We start from the raw sequence: 25,030 nt of genomic DNA, 5'->3' as shown, positions 1-25,030 counted from the left end.
TTGGAACTACTGCTTTCATATTTCTTATGTGTATTCCTAGTAACAAGGACTTCCTTCAGGTACCAACATATTTGACCTCTTGACCTTGAACTTGGAGTTTGATCCTCTTTCGTAAAATTTTACCAAACTATAACCTTGGCCAAAACTTTTGAACAGTTGGTGCTATGGCTTTTATACTTCACATCTGTATCCCTTGTGATAAGTCTCCTCCTTGGGTATAAATATGTTTGACCATTTGACCTTGATCTTGGAGTTTGACCAACTTTTAAACAACTTTAGCCTTGACAATAACTTTTGAATGACTAGTACTAGGGCTTTTATATTACATAGGTAATTTTCTTGTGACAAGGCCTGTCATTGTATACCTTTAATTTTGACCATTTTACCTTGACCTTTTGAGTATGTCCTACTTTTGAAAAACTTTAACCTTGGTTTTAACTTTTGAACAGTTGGTGCTAAGGCTTTTTTAAAACCATATGTGTATTCCTTGTAACAATTAAGACCTTCCCTCAAGTACAAACAATTATGATCCCTTGACCTTGGAGTTTGACCTTTTAAAGAAATTAACCTTGGCAATAACTTTTAAACTGTTGCTGCTGTGGCTTTCATACTAGTATATATTTCACAGTATATTCTTTGTTCAAGACCTTTATTTGGGTAATAACATTTTTTTTATCTTTTGATCTTGACCATGGAGTTTGACTTGCATTTGAGAAACTTTAACTTTTGCCATAAGATGCCATATGGGGGCATCAGTGTTTCAAAAATCACACGTTGTTCAGTATCCAAATCGGGCATAAAACATTTACAATGATCCTTTAAAGCAGTGAGTTGAACCTAATAAATTACGACTATAGAAATTATGATAATTTATTTCGATGTATGGTCTAAAAAAACGTTTATTATACCTCTGTGAAAACTAGCTTACAAGTGAAAAATCACTAGTAAAATAGAATTTGATTGGCCGAGAAAGTCACGTGTCCATCATGTTTGCCCTACAACAAAACGTCGTGTTTCACGATTGTGACGTCACAATTAAACGAGTGAGGAGTTAGATTGTTTATAGCGACGCTGCTAACTTCGTTCGCGCGGTAACAACAACTAAAAATTCACCTCAAAAAATCACCTTAATTAATGGAATTGCATACAGATAGTAGATTAAACATTCTTTGTTAAAATGTTTGCACTTTTCAAAATTCGTTTATGGAAGTACAGCTAACATACGTCATGAGACGTCACAGTCTAGACGTTCCAAATGTCTCGTGCTGTTTGAAGAGGCGGATCTTAAAATTAAGTGAACAATGCACTCGCCCAACGGTCGCACCGTCAACATATTATCGTTGATTGATTGTGTCGATTTAAATGTGTAAAAATGTAATGGTGTTTGAATGTTACTGGTGTGATCACACAAACTTGTCACGTAGGAATTTTTTTTTAATGAAACGAGGCTGTTGGTGTACCTGTAACTTACATCTCTTTCATATCGTTCTCATCAAATGCATGTTTGCTTTATTCATTGGATCTCCTTTGTAATTCCTGCATTTTGGTTAATTCGGTATTATAAACAATTTATTGCATAATAGAGACATAAAGATTTCTTCGCAAATGAAAAATCATATTTCCCTCGGGCGTTGCCTTCGGGGAGTATGATTTTTCATGGGCGAAGAAATCTCCATGTTGCCCTCGCGGAATTTGATTTTTTATGGGCGAAGAAATCTTCATGTCTCCCTCACTATCATGCAATAAATGCAAACTGTGAACTTGTCAAGTCCGAAACACACAAAAGGGTATCGCTGATATCATACAGAGTGTATCATTGCCTTGATCAGGCCCATAGGAAGCAAATTCAGTTTTTTTTTTTTTGGGGGGGGGGGGGAGCCATACATTTTCAGTTGACAGTTGAGGGAGCACTACTACCATAAATTTCCTGACAAGCAAAAAAAAAAAAAGGTCACCAACTACCAAAAATTCCTTGACAAGCAAAAAAAAAAAAAAAAAAAAAAAAAGAAGAAGGTTATCAGACGTTTTTATTGAGGTGGCACAAGCTATAGTATCTATGTCTACTATAGTAATCTATATATCGGCAAAATTATTGGGGGGCACGCCCCCCTCGGTTCCTACGGCCATGTTGATTAAATTTAGGGTCACTAAGGAAAGAATGTTTTGACTGGATGAATGGTCTGAAAGAACATGTGTTAACTTGTCGAGTCGGTAACACATAGATGGGGTTTTCTTATAACCAGAGTGTGTCATGGTTTGATGCAAGGTCATTTGAACGAGTTCAAGGTCATCAACGAAGAAACAACATTCCTTAACTGTCTTTCTACTGGTGAGACATTGCAAGTTGATACCCCTTACAAGATTGCTTATAACCTTAGAATGTGGCATGACCTTGACTCAAGGTCACTTCTTCCTGTTCGCAGCTCCAACGGAAGACCTACTCGTTGCTTTGCAACGAGCTCTGCTCTAGTTTATATATGTTTCTCTCTCTTACACCAGCTAAGAAAATGAGCTTGATTTTTTAAATAATTACTACTGTAGAAACTTTTTTTAATTAAATGTGATAAAACAAATCTTTTTTTAATACTGTTTAAAGTTTATCTTGTATTATTAATGTAAAGTATAACCTTTTAATTTTGTCATTTAAACTTTAAAGCTTTTAGAAATGAACACTTCACATCATAAGGCTGCGTGATTTAACCCCATATATTTGCCTAACAAGAATTTTCCTACCAAAACCATGCAGTTTGTATCACAAAATGACACAGGGTCATTATTCTACAGGGTCATTTTTTTACAATCCACTTGGAGAAAAATGGCCCTAAGGCCATAATTTCTTTAAAAAATAATGTGGGTCATTTCTCTACGTAAAATATTGACCAGGAGATCAAATTTCTACGTAGAAAATGATCCGCGGTCAATTTGCTATGGGGGTCTCTTTTCTTCGTTATACAGACTAGCTCGAGCATCAACGCTCGCCTATCCAAAGACGCTGCGTCATCCTTTTGTTTTGGTAACTAAAACGTTTGATACAACAACAGGAAGCAACTGATTGATAACTAATTTGCATATTATTAATTTGATCAAAGGAATTTCTACTACAATGTATTTTTTTTTAAAAAAATTGCAACTAATACAAGTATCAGAGGATGAATAGAATGTCAACAAATTGATATTTTTAATATTTGATGGAGCTTTACAAGCCAAATAATTTATGATTCTCATGTAGTTCGTGTTAAGATGCCAACAAGAAGAAAAGAAGTTCTCATCGTCACTGCGGCATTACACTGTTTGTGTTTATATTGATAGCTTTATTTAGTGGCTTCCTTTGTCCATCCGTGGGTAATACAGTCATCCCAGTCTGGCCAAAATGTTTCTTTCATCCTTTCACAATATTCACACAAATTTGGATACTCTGTAAACCAATAATATTTTGAACTTAATTATTTAAAATATATGTATAAAAAAAAGTGAAGGATTTTTTTTCTTATTTCATCAAAAAATTCAAATTTATGTTAATGACTCTGATAAATTAAGTTTTGGCAAGAAAGGGGTTGATAGGTCATGTTGCACTTAAAATCAAGCACTATTTCAAATTAATATTTGCTTTTGCATATTTCTACACTGTACATGTATTCATTTTAATAACTTTATATACATCATTCCTATTGTATGGGCTTTATATTCCGGAGGTTTGATTCTTTTACTTTTAATGGCTTTCTCCCCATAACCCCCACAGCCATTGAAGTACATCTGTGCCAACATTCCAAACACTGCACTGTCTGCTTGGCAAGTTTTCTCCCCCAATAAAAATTTCTTTTTTCCTGCAGAAGGGAAAACCAATTTTGAATTCAAGCAAAAAATTCATTAAAAGTATTTAAATTTTGTTATATATATATATATATATATATATATATATATATATATATATATATATATATATATATATATATATATATATATATATATATATATATATATATATATTACGATACTATAATTATAATACTTTATAATTTATTATTATACATTATTCATTAACGAGGAAACTACCACGTACATGTATGTATACATGTAGGTCTCCTAAAATTATGTAATGAGCGTAATGTATATATGAATATTATTATTACTTGAGTGGATATGCTGAATATTATCTGACATAAAGCCAAAATGACTACCTTTGAAAAAAATGTGGAATCCTATAAACACAAATTTGTTTGTATTAATATATACTTTATATAGCAATTAAATGCATTAAAATTCAATCTTCTAATGCATTTTTTAAAATCTATTTTTAAGTAATTAAGGATTTTAATTCCATTGAAAAGGCTTTAAATATCTATATTTCAAATTTTATCCCCAAAAAATAAAAATCCTAAAATAGATTTTTATTGAATTTCTGTTAGTAAATATGATCTGATTCCTATGAAACTTGAAACTAAACTTGATATTCACTTACAGGGAGCTAATGAAGATTGATTTAAAAAAGAATACATAATGATATTAACAGTGATGATTTCTTTTTTTTTTCCAGTAATACCTAGAAACTTTGACAGGGCCTGTAAATCCTCGTCCATCACATGGTGAACTTCTTCCTTTGTATGTCTGCCCACTCCCTGCGCATAAGTCTGCCTTTTGATCAGTTTATTTATCATGTGACAAGTAAACCAGGAAAAATTTAGTGTTTTTCTTGGGTCGATTCCATCGGTAGGATCATAAACCCAACGCTGTAATGCCACTGTCCTGCAACATCAGACATACATTTCCTCAAACAATGACTTATGGAGATCAAGTTAAAGAATGAAAGAATATTTTGGTTGGACTAAACAACTGCATGGATCCATTATTTAAGTTGAGAATACAGAATTTCATAATTTTTTAAGAATTGTCGAAACAGATAGAAAATGATCATCGTAAATCATATATCATGTGAATTTTGAATTTACTGGGTGGAGGTTGTAAAGACGAATAATGATCCCCGTAGAAAAATGACCGGGGGTCGACGATAAAAAATGACCTCACATCCGCAGAAAAAAGTAATTTTTTGTAGAAAAAGAATCCCAGGGGTCAGTTTTCTACATGTGCAACGTATAAGAAATTGACCCCCGTTGAAAAATGACCCCCATACCAACAGAGTGATACAAAGTTTAAAAGAGGTGATTGATGACAAGGTTTGGGTCTCAACGTTTAATTCTCTTGCTTTTTTTCTGTTCTATAATGTTACAGATTATTTGGATACATGACTCTCTCAAGCGCCATGTCACGATCCTTTTACATATACATGTATATATCTGAATGGTTACATGGTTCAATGTTCTCTTTATCAGACTGAAACAATGAAAGTAAGTTCAAGTCATGCATTTAACTTATGGTTCACCTTTTTTATATTTTGTCTTTAAAGGTGTATTTTTGATTTGATTGATTGATTGTTATTGTCATAGGCACTCTCCAGCTTAATTGTTAAAAAATATATATCTACTATACTATAATATAAACATAACGTTATGTTTATATTATAGTATAGTAGATATATATTTTTTTAACAATTAAGCTGGGGAGTGCCTATGGTTATTGTTTGACGCTGAGTCGGCAATATTTCAGCCATATTTAGGCGTATGTATTTTTGAAATAATGGAGCAAATATTGACCCATGTGTAATCAAATAGTAAAGATTATTTAAGATCTCACCAAAACAGGTGCTCGTCCACCATTCTCTGTATAGCTAATGCTGCTGCTTGGTCTTCCTCAGAGAAATCTTTATCCAGGTCAACATTAAATTTCTGATTTATAAACTGGATACAAAACTCCGAGTCTGCTACTTCTTCCCCGTTATATTCTATCCAGGTCACTTTTCCTTTAGAACTTCTATTGGTGATACTGTCATGAACATTCTTGAAAAGTAATATGAAATATTAGTATTGTAAAAGATAAATTGAAGCTATGAAAAGGTATGGAAGTAAGTTTTACTTTTGACATAATAAGAGTCAAGCGAGTCGAGCTCATAGCAGCTTGCAGAGTAGAGCGACACTTAGGGATTATTTTACCCGGCTTCTGTCTGTCTGTCTGTCCGTCTGTCACACCCTATATCTTGAGAAGTGTTAAAGATATGGATTTCATATTTTGCACATGGCTTTTGTACCAGTATTGCCAATCTCGTTACCTTTGAACTTGACCTTTGTACTGTTTTTCAAAATTGTTTATATTGCCAATAAACAGCATATCCTTTGACCTATAAGAGGTAAGTACATGTATGTGCTATTTATCTTGTGCACTATTTGTCATAAGACTTTTGAAAATTCAAATTGATCTTTGACCTTCTATTCAAGAATACTCAATATTGTTAATATAACTTACAGGTACGTCTTTTCAATTTTGAGAGTAAAGGCTTTGGTAAGAATATAGTACATGTTTATGACCTCGTGACCTTTTATTTTCAAACATTAACTACACAAACTGTTGCATTCCTTCTTGATCGGTTAGCGACTTGTGCTCGTATTTCCAGCAAAAATATGGGCTGACGTCTGGGGCAAAAGACGAACGTTTTTAGATGGAATCTGGGGGATCTTTGAATCAAATACGTATGAATAAGTAATTATTGACAATTAACTCAGTTTAATCATTCATTTAACATTTGACTTCCTTTGTGATAAATGATATCTATTGCAGACTTACAATTCTTAGAAAAAAAATTTGTTTTTTGTTTTTTGTTTTTTTGTTTTTATTTATTTATTTATGTATTTATTTTTTTTGCATGAACCTGCATATGGTGTTTACGTCACCCAACTTATTGATGTGACAGGGATTTCAACAACCTCGCTTAAAGTCAGCATTTCTTATATTCTATGATCGTTATAATGACCTTGTTAGCAGATATAACCTATCACCGGGTCGTATTTTGGCTGACGTATTTGATACCGAATGCCAGACCTTTGTTTTTTATACTAAATTTGATTTCGGAATATTCCGTGTGCCTGGTCAATGTATGGGGCTCACGGAGCCTGTGACCGGTCGACAGGAGATGCCTAATCCTCCTAGGCACCTGATCCCACCTCTGGAATTTCTGGGGTCCGTGTTTTATACCCTGTTCACTTTTCATTATCTTTACCTTTTTTCATAAAGCTGGTATGCAATGAAAGAAATGACCACCATTTAGCTTCACTAGGTTTTTAATGATATCATAGCAGACGCCACATGCGCTCCTTGGAACACTCTTGTTCAAGTGGTGAACCCTTATCTGATAAACTTTTGCATGTTCAAACTTATTAACAATGTGTAATATTAGCAGATTTGTATTAATCTAAAATATATATATGTATACTCTTTTGTATATGTACCATGAAAGGGACTTTTGCCATTCGTAGATAGGTTTCTAACTTTAGACAAAATGGCGACAAACTTGGTGCGTAAGCACCCCTTCCCATCTGGTGATGGACAACCGTATTTGGTGGGTAAACTCTCCTATAAAAATAGATTGTACAATGTAGAAAATGTTACCTTAAACAAACACACACTGATTTAGTTATCTTAAAGTCCGATATGAAACCTGATATTTTATTTTGTCACAATGACAAACAGAAATGAACTTTTCCCTCTCGTGGTCCAATTGCTCAAATTAATTAAGAATTATTTTATAGTTTCTTTTTTTTTTTACACTGTAAGTAAAAATTACACGTGTGTTTGTATGCGTGTGTTGCTTTGAAGGGAATTATTTTTTAATACTTACTTGGCTCGCTTCTTTCGCCTCTTAATGACTATTACAAGAGATATACCAACAGCAGCAGCCACGCCTATCTCTTTAGAGTGGGTTTTCACAAAATTCTGTATCACTTCCATGATGTCTGAAATATTTAACGGAAAATAAACTCACAATAACCTAGATAGACATAGATTTATACATGTAGATCAGGCATTTAAACTTTGATAAGAATAAAATTTAGAACAAGTAGACATTCGGAACAGATATTACATCAGTTTAACCCTATGGTTATATTTACAAAAACAAACTGTTTTATAATGATGAATAGAAATATAAAATTATGCACATAAGTTCATAATTAAGTGACTACAGTACTACCATATTCACCTGTATTCAAGGTTTTGTCCAAATTTAGCAGGTGTGAGAAACGTATTGGTGGCGGATTTAAGGGGCGTGCTACTCTTGTTGTAAATTTTGTATTTACCGTGTGGCAGTAAATACAAACTTGTGCTAAACATGCCTTTTTTAATGAGCTCTGTATTGAAAACTAAAAAATGCATTAATCCTTTAGCTTGATAAATTTACCTAAACACACTCTATACGGAAATTCTAAATCTACATGTAGCCCAGAGAATCTGATAATTGTTGGATTTTTCAAAATAGAATTTCGGGTATATTAAGTTTGAATGCACTTGAATCTACAACACATATACAAGATACGTATTAAAACTAACTTTTTCAAATCTCGACAAAATACAGAACAAAGTTTTTTCATAAAACCTTTGACTTTTACCTACTATACAAACACCAGCTTCAAAATAATATGAACAAAATTAACTTTACTCTACATAGCGATATTTGCATATCAATTCTTATGAAAAGTTTCCCCTTTTAATTCTTCTTGAGGCCTGAAATGATTCCTGGTAGAGGAGTTAAATATTCGTGTGATTCTTCATTTTAATCTTAGCAGAAAATTATTGAATATAGAATCATTGGTTTTAAATTGAGATCTATGTACAAACACTTGAATTTTTCAAGTTAATTTTGTTTTTACTTTCCTCCTTTTATGAAGGAATAACTTTGAAACTGGACAGTTTAATAACATACTTCACAAGGGAACACAATTAGACTTCTCTACTTCAAAAAGCTACAATTTTCCTACAGTTTTATTTTGATGTCAATAAACCTTTTACCCAAGTAGGTATACTCAGACACACAATTCTGTGTATCAGTTTGTGAATGGGTGAATTAAAAAAAATGACCAAACCAATATTTTTCAACCTGTACTAAAAGTACAGGCAATGGGAATAAATATCTATGTCTCAGCATATGTCTTTAGATGATTTCTAAATACCTGCCAAATATCTCATTGATATCTCAATATTGATATCTCAATTCACTAAAAAGTTATGCCCAAAAATTATGCATAAAATGTCAGGAGTGCAACACCTTTTTGTGACATTTTGAAAATTCAATATATTTTAAAGATCTGTGAAATAAATAATAATGGTTTATTGTAGAAATACAGACTTTCCTGATAATATCCAAAGTATTGGGCTTTAAATGTAGACTGTAGCAACTTTTGTTTGACCAAGTTGTGGTCATGGCTGATGTTGAAAAAATGTTATACCATGTCAGAAGTGCAACAGAAAAAATGTAGTGTTGCCAAAAAAAAACATTAATTTTAAAAATCTGAAAGACAAAAGAGAATTATTTTCAAAGTGTAAAACAATAACTGATATACAATTTAAAACTTAAAAATGTTCTTTAAATCACAAGCAGCAATAATGAGAGTCAAGTATCTGTGCATACCCAATAATGTCAGGAGTGCAGCATTTGATGTTTTGTTCCCCCGCATAAAAAAAACTTTTATCAGTATATGATTCTCTTGTTTTTATTTTGGAAAATAAAGACACAGAAAACATTTTACCAAATAGATTTATTAATTTCAGGGCCTGTCTGTGTTTCAGATCTATATTTATATGGTAAGGAGTGCAACACATTTTTTTAAAGATTCAAGTTATATGATGAAAAGACTTCTACTCGTGCTAAGAAATATTCTTTAATTAATAATGATCTATTTGAATAATTTAGTACTAAATTATTGACAGTTTTATTATTAAAATCCTTCTTTTTTCACTTTTATCAATTCGGATTGTTTTTATCTTTTCTTTGAAAGAATGTGAAAAATAAACACTGAAAAATTGTTATAAAGTTAAAAAAAAATTCCACCTCAACTTCACTGAAACAACAGAACAAGTTCTGATATAATTTTTGCTCCACAATTCTACTTTAAAGACTCCCATGCTCTTGGTCAGGAGTGCAACAAATATGTTAGAATTATTGCTGATCAAATATGAATAAATATAAAGAAAAATTGTGATGAGTAGAATGTTTCTAGTTGACCTCAGTTGCTTACAGTGTTTGTCCTGTGAAGGAAAATATACTATAAAATAAATTTTATCTTCTAAATATATATTTTAGCTAGTATTTTGACATAAATAGGGAATAATTCAAGATATAAAGCCAAGTTTCAATATGTTCATGTGTTTTCATTATGAAGTGTTGGACGATAAATATTGCACATTTTCGTTATCACTTGGTGTTGCCAACACTTTATGAATTTTTGTATTTTGTGGTTTTAATTTTTAATTTTACTGCAGTCAGGAGTGCAACTTCGGGGATTTTAACTAGAATGCATGTACAATATGATGGTATATGTGAAAAATATGTTATGGATAGTTGAATTTTAAAAAAAAAAAATTCAATTTGATGGTCATTTTTTTTTTAATAAAAATCCAAATCAGTTTTTGATTTTAATGAACGGTGTTGCCATGTTTACTAAAAATAGAAATTTCTACGCGATTCTTTCAAAAAAAGCTATTTTTCTTACAGACCTGATTCCAATAAACCCTTTTAATAAAATAGACTATGCTCAGAAACATAATTCCGTTCATCCTTTTTGATTTCGATGAATGATGAAGCCATGGTTTCTAAAAATAGAAATATCTATGAATTTCTTTCAAAATACTAATCCTCCTACAGTTTTGGTTTGATTTCAGTAGGTCAGTTTTTGAATTTAACAGACGGTGTTGCCATGGTTACTTAAGCACAAAATTCTGTGAAATTCTTTAAAAAGGCTATTCTTACTACAGGTTTTGTCTAATTGCAATTAAACTTGCCACAAACAGAGACTAAATCAAGGATTATTATTTTATTTATTGCTTTTGCTATAGTCAAAGTGCTACTTTACTGAGAAAAAAAGTAAAAGGAACGATTTCTTTTTTCCAAAACAATTTATTTTTTTATTAATTACAATAAACACAAAATAAAAAAAACAGTCGTTTGAGATTGTTAGCAGGGGGAATGTTATTATACAAAACATTGATTATTTATTTTAAAACACAGAAGCACAGCCTCAAAAACTGTTCATCAAAAAAAACAATCAACTTTTTAAAAGTTATCCTGCCACTCTCTTGCATGTCCAGGACCTGGCTACACATGCTTGGAGGTTATTGTCGAATTCCAGATTGGCAGGACATGGCCTGACAAATACACCACTAGGAGCGCATGTCAAATAACTATGGCAGTCTTGGCAGTACTGGTGATCCCCGATCCCGAGATTGTAGCAGTCATTCTTACTACCGCAACCAGCTGAAAAATATTTCCTTTTAATATCTACAATATCTTGATAAGTTGACTGACTGATTAATTGAAACAGTCGTGAATATACTATTTTTGTAGTTACCCACCAGTAATGCTTCGATTAATGTCAGTAATTAAATAATAACCAGTGAAAAATAAAATTTCAAATTGCGCTCAATTTCTGTGATTATAACGCAACATTCTTCCATGCGTGATATAACATAATTTTTATTACTCTAATTTCAGTTACTGGCACAACTTTCCCACTCATTAATGAGTTTGCATTTAACAAAAAAGTATTTTTAGAATGCCACTGAATGAATGATAATTTGCAATTTTGCAAATGAAAGGGCGTTTCAACACTCAAAGAGGGCATAATAATGCTTTGAGGAGAAAATGTTTTCACGGAAAAAAAAATCTTACTTGTATACATTATTCCATTGACAACCTTAGCTCCGGGTAACGTTGGAATAACTTTGGTTTCTGCAAAAATTGAAAAAAAATCAAATAATTTATGTTAACTTCACAAAGTCAGACGTGTGTTTGGTTTACCTTTTAGAAAATGGATAACTTACGAGTGGATGGTTTAAGTGTTGTAGGCTTTGTGGGAGAAAGAACTGTGATAGAAGAGCCTGAGCTTTGACTGGACCCAGCACTGTTTGTGGTAGTCTGGCTATTTGGTGGTGCCTGGGTGGTGGCTGTTGCTGGGTTTGTCCAAACTTGGAGAAAAAAAACCTTTTATTTTTCATCACATACTTTTTTTCAGTCGGAACTTAAAAAGGATGTCAAAGGTTTTATACCTTAACATAAATCAGATATTTATTCTTTGATGGAAAACAATTAATTGCACACAAATCTTACACTTTGGTTTCTCGCAGATGAAATTGATTTTGGAATTACAGTCTATATCGTTGAGTTCCGCGTTAGAGAACTCGCCACAGTGTTCCATCTGTAGATAGTTGTCCGGATTCCCACTCTTCCAAGGTCTAATTATTGTAATATTAAGATTATGCAGATTCTTAAATATATTGTTATAAATATCACTAGTTAAACTGATTTACAAATCTTAAGATAATTCTTGATTTTTCAAAATACATGTATTGACATTAATATTGAAACAAATACAGCACAATATTGTGGTGTCTTATTTGAAGGACTAGTTATAATATCGGTAAAGTGTACTTTTTTATCAGGCAATTTTGTATGCTTACACAATATTTGTGTCCAGAGAGGATCCGTCTGTCCAATGGTAATTTTTGTTATCCCGCCTCGGAAGATTATTTAGACCAATCCAAACTTGAGAAAACGCCTTCTGTTTTATTTCTTGAATGAGCCAGTCCTATTTTGGAAAACAAGAAGATCCATGTAGCGGATAATATCTTTGACTTGCCAAATAATATTTCATATGTAAGAATGGGACCACTGCCTTGGTAAAGTTTATGTTTTTGACGTAGAGTACTTATTTTAAGTCATGATGAATCTCTTAATGAAAATTTGGGAGAATTCCCACCACGAAAACTGTCGAAAAATTGTGAGTAAAATCAGTTTGTTGTCTTAATTCCACAACCCACTTCAAATGTCTTTGGGTGTGTTATCGGTAGTTCGTGATACCCCATCATGTGCTGACGGTAAACGTCAGAGGTCAAAACGCAGACTATAGGTGCACTTAGAATATGCATACCCTTTCTTGAACGGAATCTATCTTGACCAAATCTCCCTGTTCTTGTTTACAACGCTGCCTAGCCTGTCTCCATCCCAGGGCCTGATTGGTTGTTATCAAGTAGCAGGTTTTGGACCCCGGTCTTTCCTTCCAACCTTGTGGACACTGTCCATATGGATCTAAAATATATCTTCTGAGTATTGACAAATAATAGCATATTTGTAACTATGCATCATTTATATATGTATTTGATTACTCACTAGAAATTATGTATAATAATTTATCTTTATTTAGGGATGACAAAAAAGTATTTTTAAAAGACAAAAAAATATAAGAGACAAAACCAGAGAACATTCAGTGTTACAGATTATTGTTACACACCTGTTGTAGCCCTACATCCAATAGCGTCAAACCTAAGTGCGATGTGGGATGACCATTCTAAAGGCTGAATGCGAAGATATTTAGCAATAATTGGACATCCAAACATGTTTGTCATCTCAAGTTCTTCGTCTTTGGTATTTCCAATATACACCTACAATTAAAGAATTTATTACTTCTACCCATTGTTTCCAATACCGTCTTAAGTCACGTGACGACTAAATAGCGGAATAATTCTTACTACGTCATTGCCGTTGTGATCTTTGACAGTTTGGTACGTGACCCCATCCACACTGTACATGACCTTGTATTTGGTGACCTTTTGATGGCAGCACCGGTCCTGTGTGTTGACATTGCGTCCTTGTGTCACCACGCCTCTGATGACACTAACGGAATTAAACTCTGCCTGTATGAACAAACAAAGAGATAAAGCATCCAGAAGTAGATATATCCGGGGAAGAATGAAAAATATATTGGCTTCGAAAGCTAAGCAACCCGGCAAAAAATAACGACACATGACGTGGTTAAGGAAATTATTAGTATTTCGTTAATGGTTCCAACATTCTTATAGACACCATCATCTTATAATTGACTTGCAAAACAGAAAAAAACCACCAATTTACAAATAAATATTAAATGGAAAATGAAATTCATTTGGAGACGAACATCAAAATATTGCTCGTACACATAATTTTTAATATCTTATTGGCGGCAAACTATGTGGCCTTCTCTATAAAATGTGTACTTTGGCTGTTTCATTTAATCAAATAAATACCTGAATATACTGATTCTTGTCGTTGACACCTGCTACCCATCCCCCAATAAGATACGTTCCGTTCCCAAAGTTAAATCCGGAATTGAAGAGTCTCGCCCGGTACGGCTTGTCGTCTTGGTTGGAAGAATTGGACCACGTGCTTGTAGCTGTCAATTTATTATCGGGTACTCCGTTGCTGCCTGATACCAGGAACTCATGACAAACTTGTGGGCCAGCTATTGATGAAAATTCATATTTCCATTACAGTGTCTAAGATATTCCTAGGAACAAGCTTTGCTTATTTTAATTTAAAAGGAAATTTGATACAAAATGCAATCCAGCTACTTTATTTTTCCTAAGTGGGGCTATAAATGAATGCAATTCATTTCTTTTGAACGTTTAACTATGCAACTCATCAAAATTGTAAGAATATTAATGGTACCAGCATTTGGACTTGAAATAGAGGCTGACTGTTGCGAGGTTGACTGTGATAGTGTGGTTGGAGGGGCGGTAGTGGTGGTTGTAGTGGTAGTTGTGGTGGTGGTGGTGGTTGTGGGTGGTGGATTACAGTCGTATTGGATGTCCAGGTACTTAAGTGTCCCAGAACAAGGGTTCTCCCCCAAACTTGAGGAAGATGCCGTCAGTTGACACGAATTTTTGTTATTGCAGTTCCTGGCAACATTTCCGGTGACCTTTCCAGAGGAGTAGCAATAAGTATTAGGGTCATTTCCGCAAACAGTCGGACTTGTTCTTCCAAAATTTATAGATCGGATTGTAATGACATCATTGTTTGAACAGGTAAGGCTGCCCGTTTGGTTCTCACAAATGAATTTGCTTTCTTCCAAGTTAAATTGAAAAATATACATAACAAATAAAAGATAAGCAATATATCAAGTTAATTATAGTAAAAATTAACATTACTACATATAGTGATCGATATTAGGTTATCAGTTTATTTTGGAAATGACTGATTAATAAATACTTACGTGATTGTAAAGAGTCTTGTAGAAAAATTGCTGAGAGAAAAAATGAGGACATTAATAAATTTTATTTTATAAAAGCAGAAGACAAATTCAAAATAATTTCTGTACTATTCAAAATATGCATTCGCTTATTAACCAAGACAAAAAAATAAAAAATCGTATTTATTGATCATACGGAATGCAATATACAGAATTAAGTACTTACCAAGGAGTATTGAAACATTAATATAAAAATACATATTTATTGGCGATAAAGTTCTTAGAATCACAGTCCTATTAAGTAATTTAAGTATGAACACCGTAAAGGAAAAATATCACTTTGGAACTGAACACCTCCCCTCACGTTACACCATTACATAGATTCCTCAAAATGAATGTTAAGCCCAACAACTTTTTTGTGACTGTCTGGTGAAAGTTCCAAGACTTTTGAAGGAGAGCAGCACACCCAAAATCCATTAAATTAAGGATCCTGTTTGTCTGTCCACGAAGTTTGTTTGTGTTTGTTTGGGTTCCAATATCCATAACAGTGCATTCCCGACTAAGGCCTTTCGTCATGAAGCCCTTGGACACGAGTTGCGGACTTAAGTCCTGAGGACAACATCATGACGTAGGCACTCCTGAAATGTGCTATGTATAACTCATACTGAAATAACAAACTGCACACATGATTCTAAAATTAATATCTGTTTTGTCTTGGTATGGCTGTAGTATGGTATTTCTATAGATGTCCTATCACGACTTCGACTTTTTTTTATCATGATACCTTTGTTAATGAAGAAAGTATTCTAAACATTGTGTTTGAGGAAAGTTTGAAATGCACTTCTTCAATGGATGAAGAATTACACTTGGAAATGCATTTTTTTTCCTACGATCTGATTCAAGCTTTGATTTAGTTGTTTCATTATGTGAGTTGCAGTTTTTCTTACATATGTTTTATTTTGATATACACCAGATTTCAACATTATATTATTTTTTAAGGTTGCAGCGTAATATTATCATGTTCATTGTTCATATTTTAATATATTCTATGTACAATACAAAAATTAATTTTTTATTCCCCAGGAAATAGAAATATGAATTGTGTTTTGTATTAGTTATCTTAGATTTTTTGTACAATTTTCGAATGTTTTGTTCACCTTTGCACAATATGCCGTAACCCTTATCAAATCATAAGGGGGTTGATCTTTGTGTTTGTATCGAAAGCTATTATAAAAGCTTAAACCATCAGCAGATAAGATGGGCGATGGCTCATTTGACAAGTCCAAGTACAAATATGCCAATCTGACCGAATACTAGTCCTTGTATTGTTGAACTGGATAACTTTTTAAGGTCACCCTACCTCTGTCCAACCCAAGATCTGATTTGCTATTTCTTATATCTATTAACTTATATTTCTTATATTTACTCAGCTATGAACTAACGGACGCATGCATCGATTTGTGTGTGTGTGTGTGTGGTATACGTGTACATAGTATTAAACAATAGCAGTAGCATATTATTAAACTTTATTACATTTTCAGTAGTGAAATACTGTGATTCATTTATTGAATAAAAGTGATATTCTCTCACAGTGTGAAAGTATACCAAAGTGATATTCTCTCACAGTGTGAAAGGATATCAAAGTAATTAAAAAATAATTTCTGGCCTGTAATAAGATAGATATAGTAACTAAATCATCTTAATGAAGACTAAAACTGCCATTTTCTTCCCAAATGTGTTGCTTTTAAAATCCATGTTACAATGTTTTCAATCTCACAACTGCTCAGCTATGACATCTCAACTGCTCATCTATGACATCACAGCCTATGACACTGTGTTAAGAAAAGACAGAGGCAAAGGGAAAATCAAACAAAATGTAATAAACAGAAAATTCAATGTTTTGTAGTTGGATATAGAATTTATTTCACTCGTGAGGCAGGATTTTTTTTTATATTTTCACTCGTGCTTCGCACTCCTGAAAATATCAAAAAACCTGTCCCACTCGTGAAATAAATTCCATATCCAACTACAAATCATTGAATATCCTCTATATAATTTTTAAAAAATACAACTGTAAATGCTAGTAATTTTTTTGAAAGTTTCCATTTTTTTAAATCCAAAACGATATCGCTAAGGCGGTGGCTTTGATCATTCTACAATCACATGTTGGGTCATTGCCATCCTTCTGATACTCCGTTCTGTTCCTTGTCTATGGATTGTGTCCCTCTGATACTCCGATCTGTTCCTTGTCTATGGATTGTGTCCTCTGATACTCCGATCTGTTCCTTGTCTATGGATTGAGTCTTTTCAGATTGTTCTCCATTCTTTTTTTTCAATTTTTTCTTTTAAAACAAGTCATTTTTATACATACATGTAATTGTAACTTTGTTCTTTTGTTCGGCTTATTCCCATCTCACCTTAGCTGAGAAACTCCGGTACACGTAGGAAATAAATTCCCATTTTAGTTAAGCCGACTTTCGGACAAATAAGAAGGCACATATATTAGCCATATGTATTTGTTTATATTAATACAATTACATGTAGTTATTTTTAGAGACTTGAATTTGCATTTTTGATAATTATAAAAATAAATGTTTTAGACAAAAATTGATATACATTGTAGTGCAAAGTAATTACATTGTATATAATAATTATTAATTGAACTGAAACTTAAAAATATGTTGGAACTGTGTTTTTAGGGAGCAAATCTCTGTAATTATTTTTTATATATGAGCCGTGGCACGCAAAGTCACAGATTTTCCTCAAATTCGATTTGATCAAATTTGTTGATGCTTTAAAGCAACATGTATATGCTAGAACTTTTTTCCCGGTGCTCTTGTTTGTGTTAGAAAGTGCACATGATGAAATGAGACTTTTTTTAAATTGATTTTGATGAAATAATTCCTAATCGATAACACATAGAAAAGATTTTAAAAATTGATTTACATTCTGAATTCATTTTTACTCCCCAGCATGGGGGTGTATAAGAGTAAGTGTTACTTTACATATTTTGGGTATAAGGATATTACATTCTTCTTTTTCGTTTGATTTCAATACATACCTGTTCTTTATCTCTGATTTTCATACAAGTGAATTATAATTTATTTGCACTGAAAATTAAAGCTGTGCCATTTCTGCTGATCTTGTCTTGTGATGTGTATCTGATGTCTACTTTGAAATAAAGATGTGTCGTATCAAAAGTTTATGATTACATGTGTATTTCCTTGGCTCTTAATTTCTTGTTGAAATATTTTGAAATGCGAAAATGTTTTTGCGGCCAATTTGCTTTACATCAATCTTACCTTGAACCCAAATGTATAATTTGTTTTTTAAAAAAAAAAATATTTTTCATCATTTAAAATTTAAGCTATTTATATTTTCTTAAAGATATATGTAAAAGTTTATTGCCTGTTTAACTTCCAAGAAAGACGTTTTTATAAAGTTTGTCTAAATAATGGCAGTATTGCCCAATTTAATGATGCTTGGAGGGAAAGGGGCACCATAAGGGTGTTGGAGCACAATAATAAAAAAGAGGTCCAAGAGTATATATGTGTATTTACTTGGTTTACTTTGTATGATCGCTCTACTAATTTCCGCCTGAGTTACGTAGAGGGAAAATTGGTAATACCTTCATGACAATTTTTCGCAAGTCGCATGTGCAATAACTGATCAATCGAAGCAATCTAACAATAAACTATTTTTTTCCCTTTTAGCTTTAGTTTGTTTTATTTGATGTCATGATTTGCTAAGTTATCCTCCCTAAGCAAATATATAATTCTAGCTTTTTAGAATTGCTGCTTTCTTCTGTTTGAATCTGATTAAACTATAAGCAAGTTTTTTCCTGCTTCTTGCAAGGTTTCCAAATTTAAATTCGATGTGTCTACAGAAATGGAAAACAACATCATGTAACAAATATTTTAATATAAGATAAAATTCAAAAACATAACATGTAAAGACATAAAACATATAGCAGTCTTACCAAGCGTATAGTCATCACTCAATGGAATATTTTTTATGAAACCATTAGAAATACATGCATGAAATGTGTAAAAAAAAAAAATATATATATATATTTATTTATAAAATACTGTCGTAATATGTAAATATATGTTAGTTGAAAATGAAAATGTTAACAAGAAATATATGTATGAAAATTTACATAAAAACATATTGAAAATAAAGCAGTGGTTAAAAAATTACAGTCACTGTGAAAATAAAAACAAAGACTACATCAATATAGCATCATACTTATCATGTAGACATCGTATGGAGACAATTTGTGTAAGGTGCAAATCACTAAATGTTGTGTTCCAGTTGATTTAACATAGCAAGGACCATTTACATAATATTCGTATAAATCAACAGAAAAATCTGGACTCTGGATAAGAATCAACCATGTTTCCTCTTGACACGGGCTTTGAGTGACATGCTTACTTGGCCGCTACCGCGCTTGCCTCCAAAGCTTTTTGCCTCCTGAGTTCTTTCTGGATAAGATATATTTCAGCTTTACATGGCTTAACTTTCGGTTTCTTGTATGTTTCTTTATGGACAGTGTTGAAATCTATTTCACCTTGGCCTTCTATTGGTTTGTTTTCTGGAACGAATGGTTTAGTCGGCTCCCATTTCTTGGGAACGAAAGTCGATTTTGTTGTACTTGCTCCATCAAACTTTGTCTGGGGAGGAATATAGGGTCGGTTTTCATGGAAGTCCCCGTACCTTTCTCGTTTGACGGGACCGTAGTTCTTAAAAAACTCTCCAAAACTGGTTCTACCGTCAAATTTAACATCAGGTACCCTGATTGTTGAATGTGGAACAGTTGCTTTGTGTGTTAGATTGGCAGTGATATCTATTGGCTGGAAATCCCTCTGGAAAAGGAATAATATTATTTAGTCAGCGCTTTCTATATCAGTAGGCAGTAGCCATCATAGAGTAAGAAGTGAATATGCATGACTTCAACTATGTTAAAATCAAATCATGGTTTTTATACACAAAATTCCGTCGAAACAAAATACCTGGTATTCACCGAATACTCGCTTACAATTACGTTACTTATGGATAAGAAAAATATAGATACACACAGATATTGTTATCTTTCAAAAATATAAGTTATCTTGCTAACCTTATTTGAAGTTTCTGTTTCAAATTTAACAGATGGTGGGTTGTAATCCCCTAAATCGTGTCTGATTGGTTTAGGCGCGGGGTTTTGCAGTATGTTGTGCCCTCTATAAATAGTACGTTGTTCTGTCTGAAAGCTTCTCCTGAAATTGATCAATATCACTCACAGATATAGATAAATGGTCTTTTTAAATCATTAAACATTAATATTTATTTTTTTAATGACCTCTGTGAAGTGAATTTGATTTAACGTTTGTTGACAGGAAGAAAAAAATACATCCTACAATAGTTTATTGAAGTTAAACGGCAATTATCTTGTAAATCTAAGACGATTCATATATCATGATTATAGTTTTATAGAATATAACCTCAGAAAAAATCAGCTTTATATCTCGTAAAAGTTCTCAAATTTCATCTAAATAAAAATTTTTACGTATCAAAGGATAAAACTTCAGTTAAACCTTTTTGATACGCCATTGATTAACAATGTATTGTTTGTTATACCCTTACAAATATTTCACTAAAAAATACTACCGATACAATCCCATATAAAACATATAAGTCCAATAAATCGGATGTTGAGGGCGGTCCAACAATTTTAATATTGGACTGGCTGTGACGCCTATATCGATCCAATATCAACATTAATGACCCGCATTAGTTGTTAATTTTGAAGATGACGGGAAAAAACCCATGTACATGTAAATGCGCAGGAAGATTCCCTTCACGTAAAGATAGCCGAGGACAGCTGTGTTTTTTTCAACAAATCATATTTAGCCCTCATGGTCAAGATCTGTGTAATAATCATCCCCGTAATATACAACATCACAGTGTATGCGCTTATTATTTTGCAGTAACTTTAATTTTTTTCTTAATCATTTCCTTTTTTGACATTTTCTATTAATTACATGTACGGTTTTTACTGTGTATGTATTCTTATTTTCCCCTTTCAATAAATCCTTATTTTGATACCAGTAATGTTTGGAACTTTAAAAAAACAAAACAAATATTTTTTACTTGTTGTCGAATCGAAGGTCGATAGTCTCTGGAGCCGGTTCGGCTAGCCTGGCGGGCCTAGCGCCAGCATACTCAGGAAAATCTCTTCTATTCTGTGTTTCTGTCTCAAATTTGCCCAGTTTTTTAGAGGCGTGTAGGGTTGGTTTTCTGACGATGCGCTCAGCACGGTGATCTCCCTGTATATTCTTGTATGTGTCTTTATTTGTTGTTGTCATCAGCATATCACCTAAGAAAACAATTGTCATGCACTATCTTTTAATGTAAAGTTTTGAGAATTCCAAAAATTACAATGCTAATACATTTAAATGAAGGAATAAATAATAGAATAATTATACAATGTATAACAAATACCTTCCAATGTTATGTTTGCGTCTGCTAGCCGTACAGCTTCAGGTCTCTTGATAAATTCCCCCCTAAACTGCTGCATCGTTTCACTAGGGGGTAACTTGTTTTTCTCCGGAAATAAAATGGACCCTGAAAAGTATTTCAGTACTTTCATTACGCGATGAATTTGCAGAGGAGAGTAATGTCAAAGCTCTGTTTTTGTACTGAATTAATATTGATTTAAAAATATATATATTTTCCTACTTTATTTTTCCTCTATCTAATGCTTTCTTTTTTAAATATGGAAGTTTAACATTTACATATTTTTAGCCAAAAAAAAAAAAATCAAAGTAATATATAATGTTCCGCTTAGCTCACAAACTCAGTCTTCCTTTTTTCTATATATTCCTTGAATCCAAAATTGAGACTCTCTCTCTCTCTCTCTCTCTCTCTCTCTCTCTCTCTCTCTCTCTCTCCACATACCTGTAAAACTAGGAAGCTCTTGAAAATGCATGGTCGGCTGTGCTATCCACTGCTTGAAATGATCCTTGTTAGTTGTGTGTGCATCAAACTTGGCATCTGGAATCTGGACCGTTCCTCTGGGCTCCATTCGCCTAAATTCAGGCTGTGCTTGTTTGGGGGTAAACTCCTGACCGTAGGAGGTGGTCTTTTCGATTGGGACATTCACAGCCTCATAGTTCTCTGTCTATAATTTAAAATTTAAATTTTCCTTTCACAAAAGTATTGATTTTATTATTAGAGTGAATATTATCAAAGCAGTTGTATTTACAAACCTAAATTTATGACCCTCAATTATCCTTGTTTCATATGGAATATTTTATAATCAATGGCACCTAACAGCTCGTTGATCAATAAATGTATTAACAGTGAATTCAAAGTTGTTTGTTGGGTTTCAAATACCTCTCTATTTTATATCAATTAAGTATTTGAAAGAAAAATCGGTATGAAAATGAAAATATTAGAAATAGAACCCTAATGAACCGTAAATTAAATTTTAGATACAACTTTAAACACTGGTGGAAACCTCGATCCCAATTTATTATAACGAAGAAAGTTCTTGTGTCGGTTGGTAATTTACGCTACAACCTGATATCACATATGAGTACTTGTAACAAATGCCGCATGTGTATGTTTTTATGAATGAGGATAGTCTCTATATGTATGAGAACATTGAGTGTTAAAATTAAATTACCGGAATGATAGGTTTTGTCCTTTCAACAGCACCATGTGACTTGAATTCGTCCCTTTGATTTGTGGAGAACATCATGGGAGCCGAGTGACGGTCTCTTACCGTCGGGGAAGGTGGGGGACGCTTACTGGAACGTGGGCGGGGATGCTCCACGGCCTTAAAGGTTCGGGCGTAGTCCGACTCCGGAAAAGGACCCGACTTCCGGGGAATGGGAACATTCTGTTTCCTTCGCTTGTGTTTTCTGATATAAAAAATGAAACTCAGTGATTGGGAAAACCAAAAATACTATTATACTTCGATTGACGGAGAAGAAAAAAAAATTATCAATTTAATCAAAAGGCGATAGTATAAGTAACCTGAAAAATAAACTTGAAAGATTACGTATTGATTTCCTGTCATTTTTCTTTCGCGTGTAAAAGCTAAACTTAAATGTTATCTCCAAAGCTTTTTTACCAACCATGTGTTTTTTAATTAAATTAAATCTACTCCACACTGGGACCCTCTATGTGTACCTGAATCCGCTTTAGAGAATTTAAGTAGGTAGGATTAAGTTGACACAACAGTAGAATTAGACTATTCTCAATCATGGTCTGCGAATGTTTCGTGCCCCCCCCCCCTCCCCTTTTCAAAAGAAAATAGGAGACGGGCTTTACAAATGTATTTACAAGTGGGTGTGAAATCAGGCTTTATTCTTAATTTCTTTTTCATATTTTTTTTTTCTTTCGTGTGTGTGTGTGTGGTGTGTGTGTGTGTTTCATATTTGATACCATCAGATGTTGAATATATAAGATCTACACTTGAAAAATACTGAAGATCGTGATGTACCAAAAATTCAGTAACACTGAAATGAGTGTTTGGAACATAACACAGATTTCCTTATCATTGAAGATATTTGAATTTGACTAAAATATCCAAGGCATATTGCTCCAAAAATCTTAAACAGCAAATAAATCAATCTCAATAACGCGACATTAATATTTTTATAAACAGAAGCTGCGGTTAATAGTGTGCTGTATATGACTATGAATATGTGGTTAATTCAAGTAACAGTCGAGTACTGGGATAGGATGGAGATTCCATTTAACTTCAAAACAAAACACAATGAAATACAAACACATTGAAATGCAAACACTTTAACCGTGAACAACTGATGTTATGTTTAAAATTCTACATGTTAACTTCAGATGATCATAAGGAAAGAGTGAAAGGGTTGGAAATGAGACTTTTTCAAAGGAATCTGAAACTGTTAATGAAAGGTTGGACAATACAAGGGGTTCTGATAGAATGGGTCACAATGTCCATCTCACCTTACAACATCACAATTGGGCCTAGAATACAATGTAAATTATTTATTTTTTATATACTTGATTTTAAAATGAATATTAAGTAAAATAGGAATTAACCTATTCATGCATGTTTCATCTACACCTCTGGACATTTCAAGCATACAATTTCTAGATGCATATCAAATATAATGCCTAGCCGGTATAACAGAATCAATTTAAAAAGATAATATGTTTTCGTAGAGCAGTTAAGCTGAACTTGGAATATAATATGTGTACAGCGACTATCAGAATTTCGCGATTTCTACATCTCTCGATCAGTGCATAATCCGTTATAATGCCTCATGCAACGCATACAGCAATTTACTAATGTATGTATTGTTTTTTTAATTAAGAAAAGCAGTATGTATACATTATGATTAAACATCGTCTATATGTACACTTACCCACAGTCGCACAAATCACTGATTGATACGTTATCTGGAAATTGTTCCGTCAAGAAATCCACATCACAAGAGGCCATTCTCAATTATTCCACAGATGTGGATTAGTATAGTAAAACTATTGTGAAAAAAGTTTTTCACTTGTTACATTACGTAGTCGCTATCAATGTATTTGATTTTGCGTGACCAATACCGTTCATATATTTTCTTCCCAAAACAGGTGAGAAAACTCAGGTAAATTTCCTTAGCGACGTTGATAGCAACGGCTGTTATCTAAAGAACCCTTGTAATAAATAGTTACGTATCAATATGATTTTCTGAAATAACTGAAAGTATATGACAATTCATTTAAAAATAACAAAAACGCACAAATTTGTACTTTTATATGCACAAACTAATTTTCATAGAATATAAAGTTTATTGTTTGAAATAGTGTAGTATAAATTTCAATACGGAGGGAGGTAAACCTACTCGAAAAACTCCTATATCAAATATAATAAACCTATATCTTCAAACAATGGAAAACAATGTTCTACGATATTG

General features: G+C 32.8%; 2 protein-coding genes across 2 annotated transcripts; both read right to left on the bottom strand.

Annotated features, from left to right (window-relative positions):
* Positions 1 to 3,140: 3,140 nt before the first annotated feature.
* Positions 3,141 to 7,833, bottom strand: LOC133192675 (failed axon connections homolog). Its single transcript, XM_061328666.1, has 6 exons — positions 7,724 to 7,833; positions 7,335 to 7,458; positions 5,689 to 5,891; positions 4,541 to 4,743; positions 3,708 to 3,824; positions 3,141 to 3,415 (listed from the first exon to the last, which is right to left on the bottom strand). Exons 1-6 carry the CDS (start codon positions 7,831 to 7,833, stop codon positions 3,312 to 3,314), a joined length of 861 nt encoding a protein of 286 aa, XP_061184650.1. The 3' UTR covers positions 3,141 to 3,311.
* Positions 7,834 to 11,156: 3,323 nt separating this feature from the next.
* On the bottom strand, positions 11,157 to 24,655 carry LOC133192920 (uncharacterized). The gene is made up of 17 exons (XM_061328926.1): positions 24,491 to 24,655; positions 22,765 to 23,002; positions 22,035 to 22,257; positions 21,579 to 21,701; positions 21,228 to 21,453; positions 20,215 to 20,353; positions 19,530 to 19,960; positions 14,576 to 14,967; positions 14,155 to 14,369; positions 13,621 to 13,785; positions 13,383 to 13,533; positions 13,023 to 13,180; positions 12,553 to 12,680; positions 12,203 to 12,327; positions 11,917 to 12,060; positions 11,765 to 11,824; positions 11,157 to 11,350 (listed from the first exon to the last, which is right to left on the bottom strand). Exons 1-17 carry the CDS (start codon positions 24,565 to 24,567, stop codon positions 11,157 to 11,159), a joined length of 3,189 nt encoding a protein of 1,062 aa, XP_061184910.1. The 5' UTR covers positions 24,568 to 24,655.
* Between the last annotated feature and the right edge of the window lie 375 nt (positions 24,656 to 25,030).

This window comes from Saccostrea echinata, unplaced genomic scaffold (genome assembly GCF_033153115.1).
Source record: "Saccostrea echinata isolate AGI-Se365-2 ecotype Australia unplaced genomic scaffold, CSIRO_AGI_Sech_v1 ptg000025l, whole genome shotgun sequence".
NCBI lineage: Eukaryota > Metazoa > Mollusca > Bivalvia > Ostreida > Ostreidae > Saccostrea > Saccostrea echinata.
Note: the sequence above shows the minus strand (reverse complement) of the source record. Positions and strands in the feature narration are given on the sequence as shown.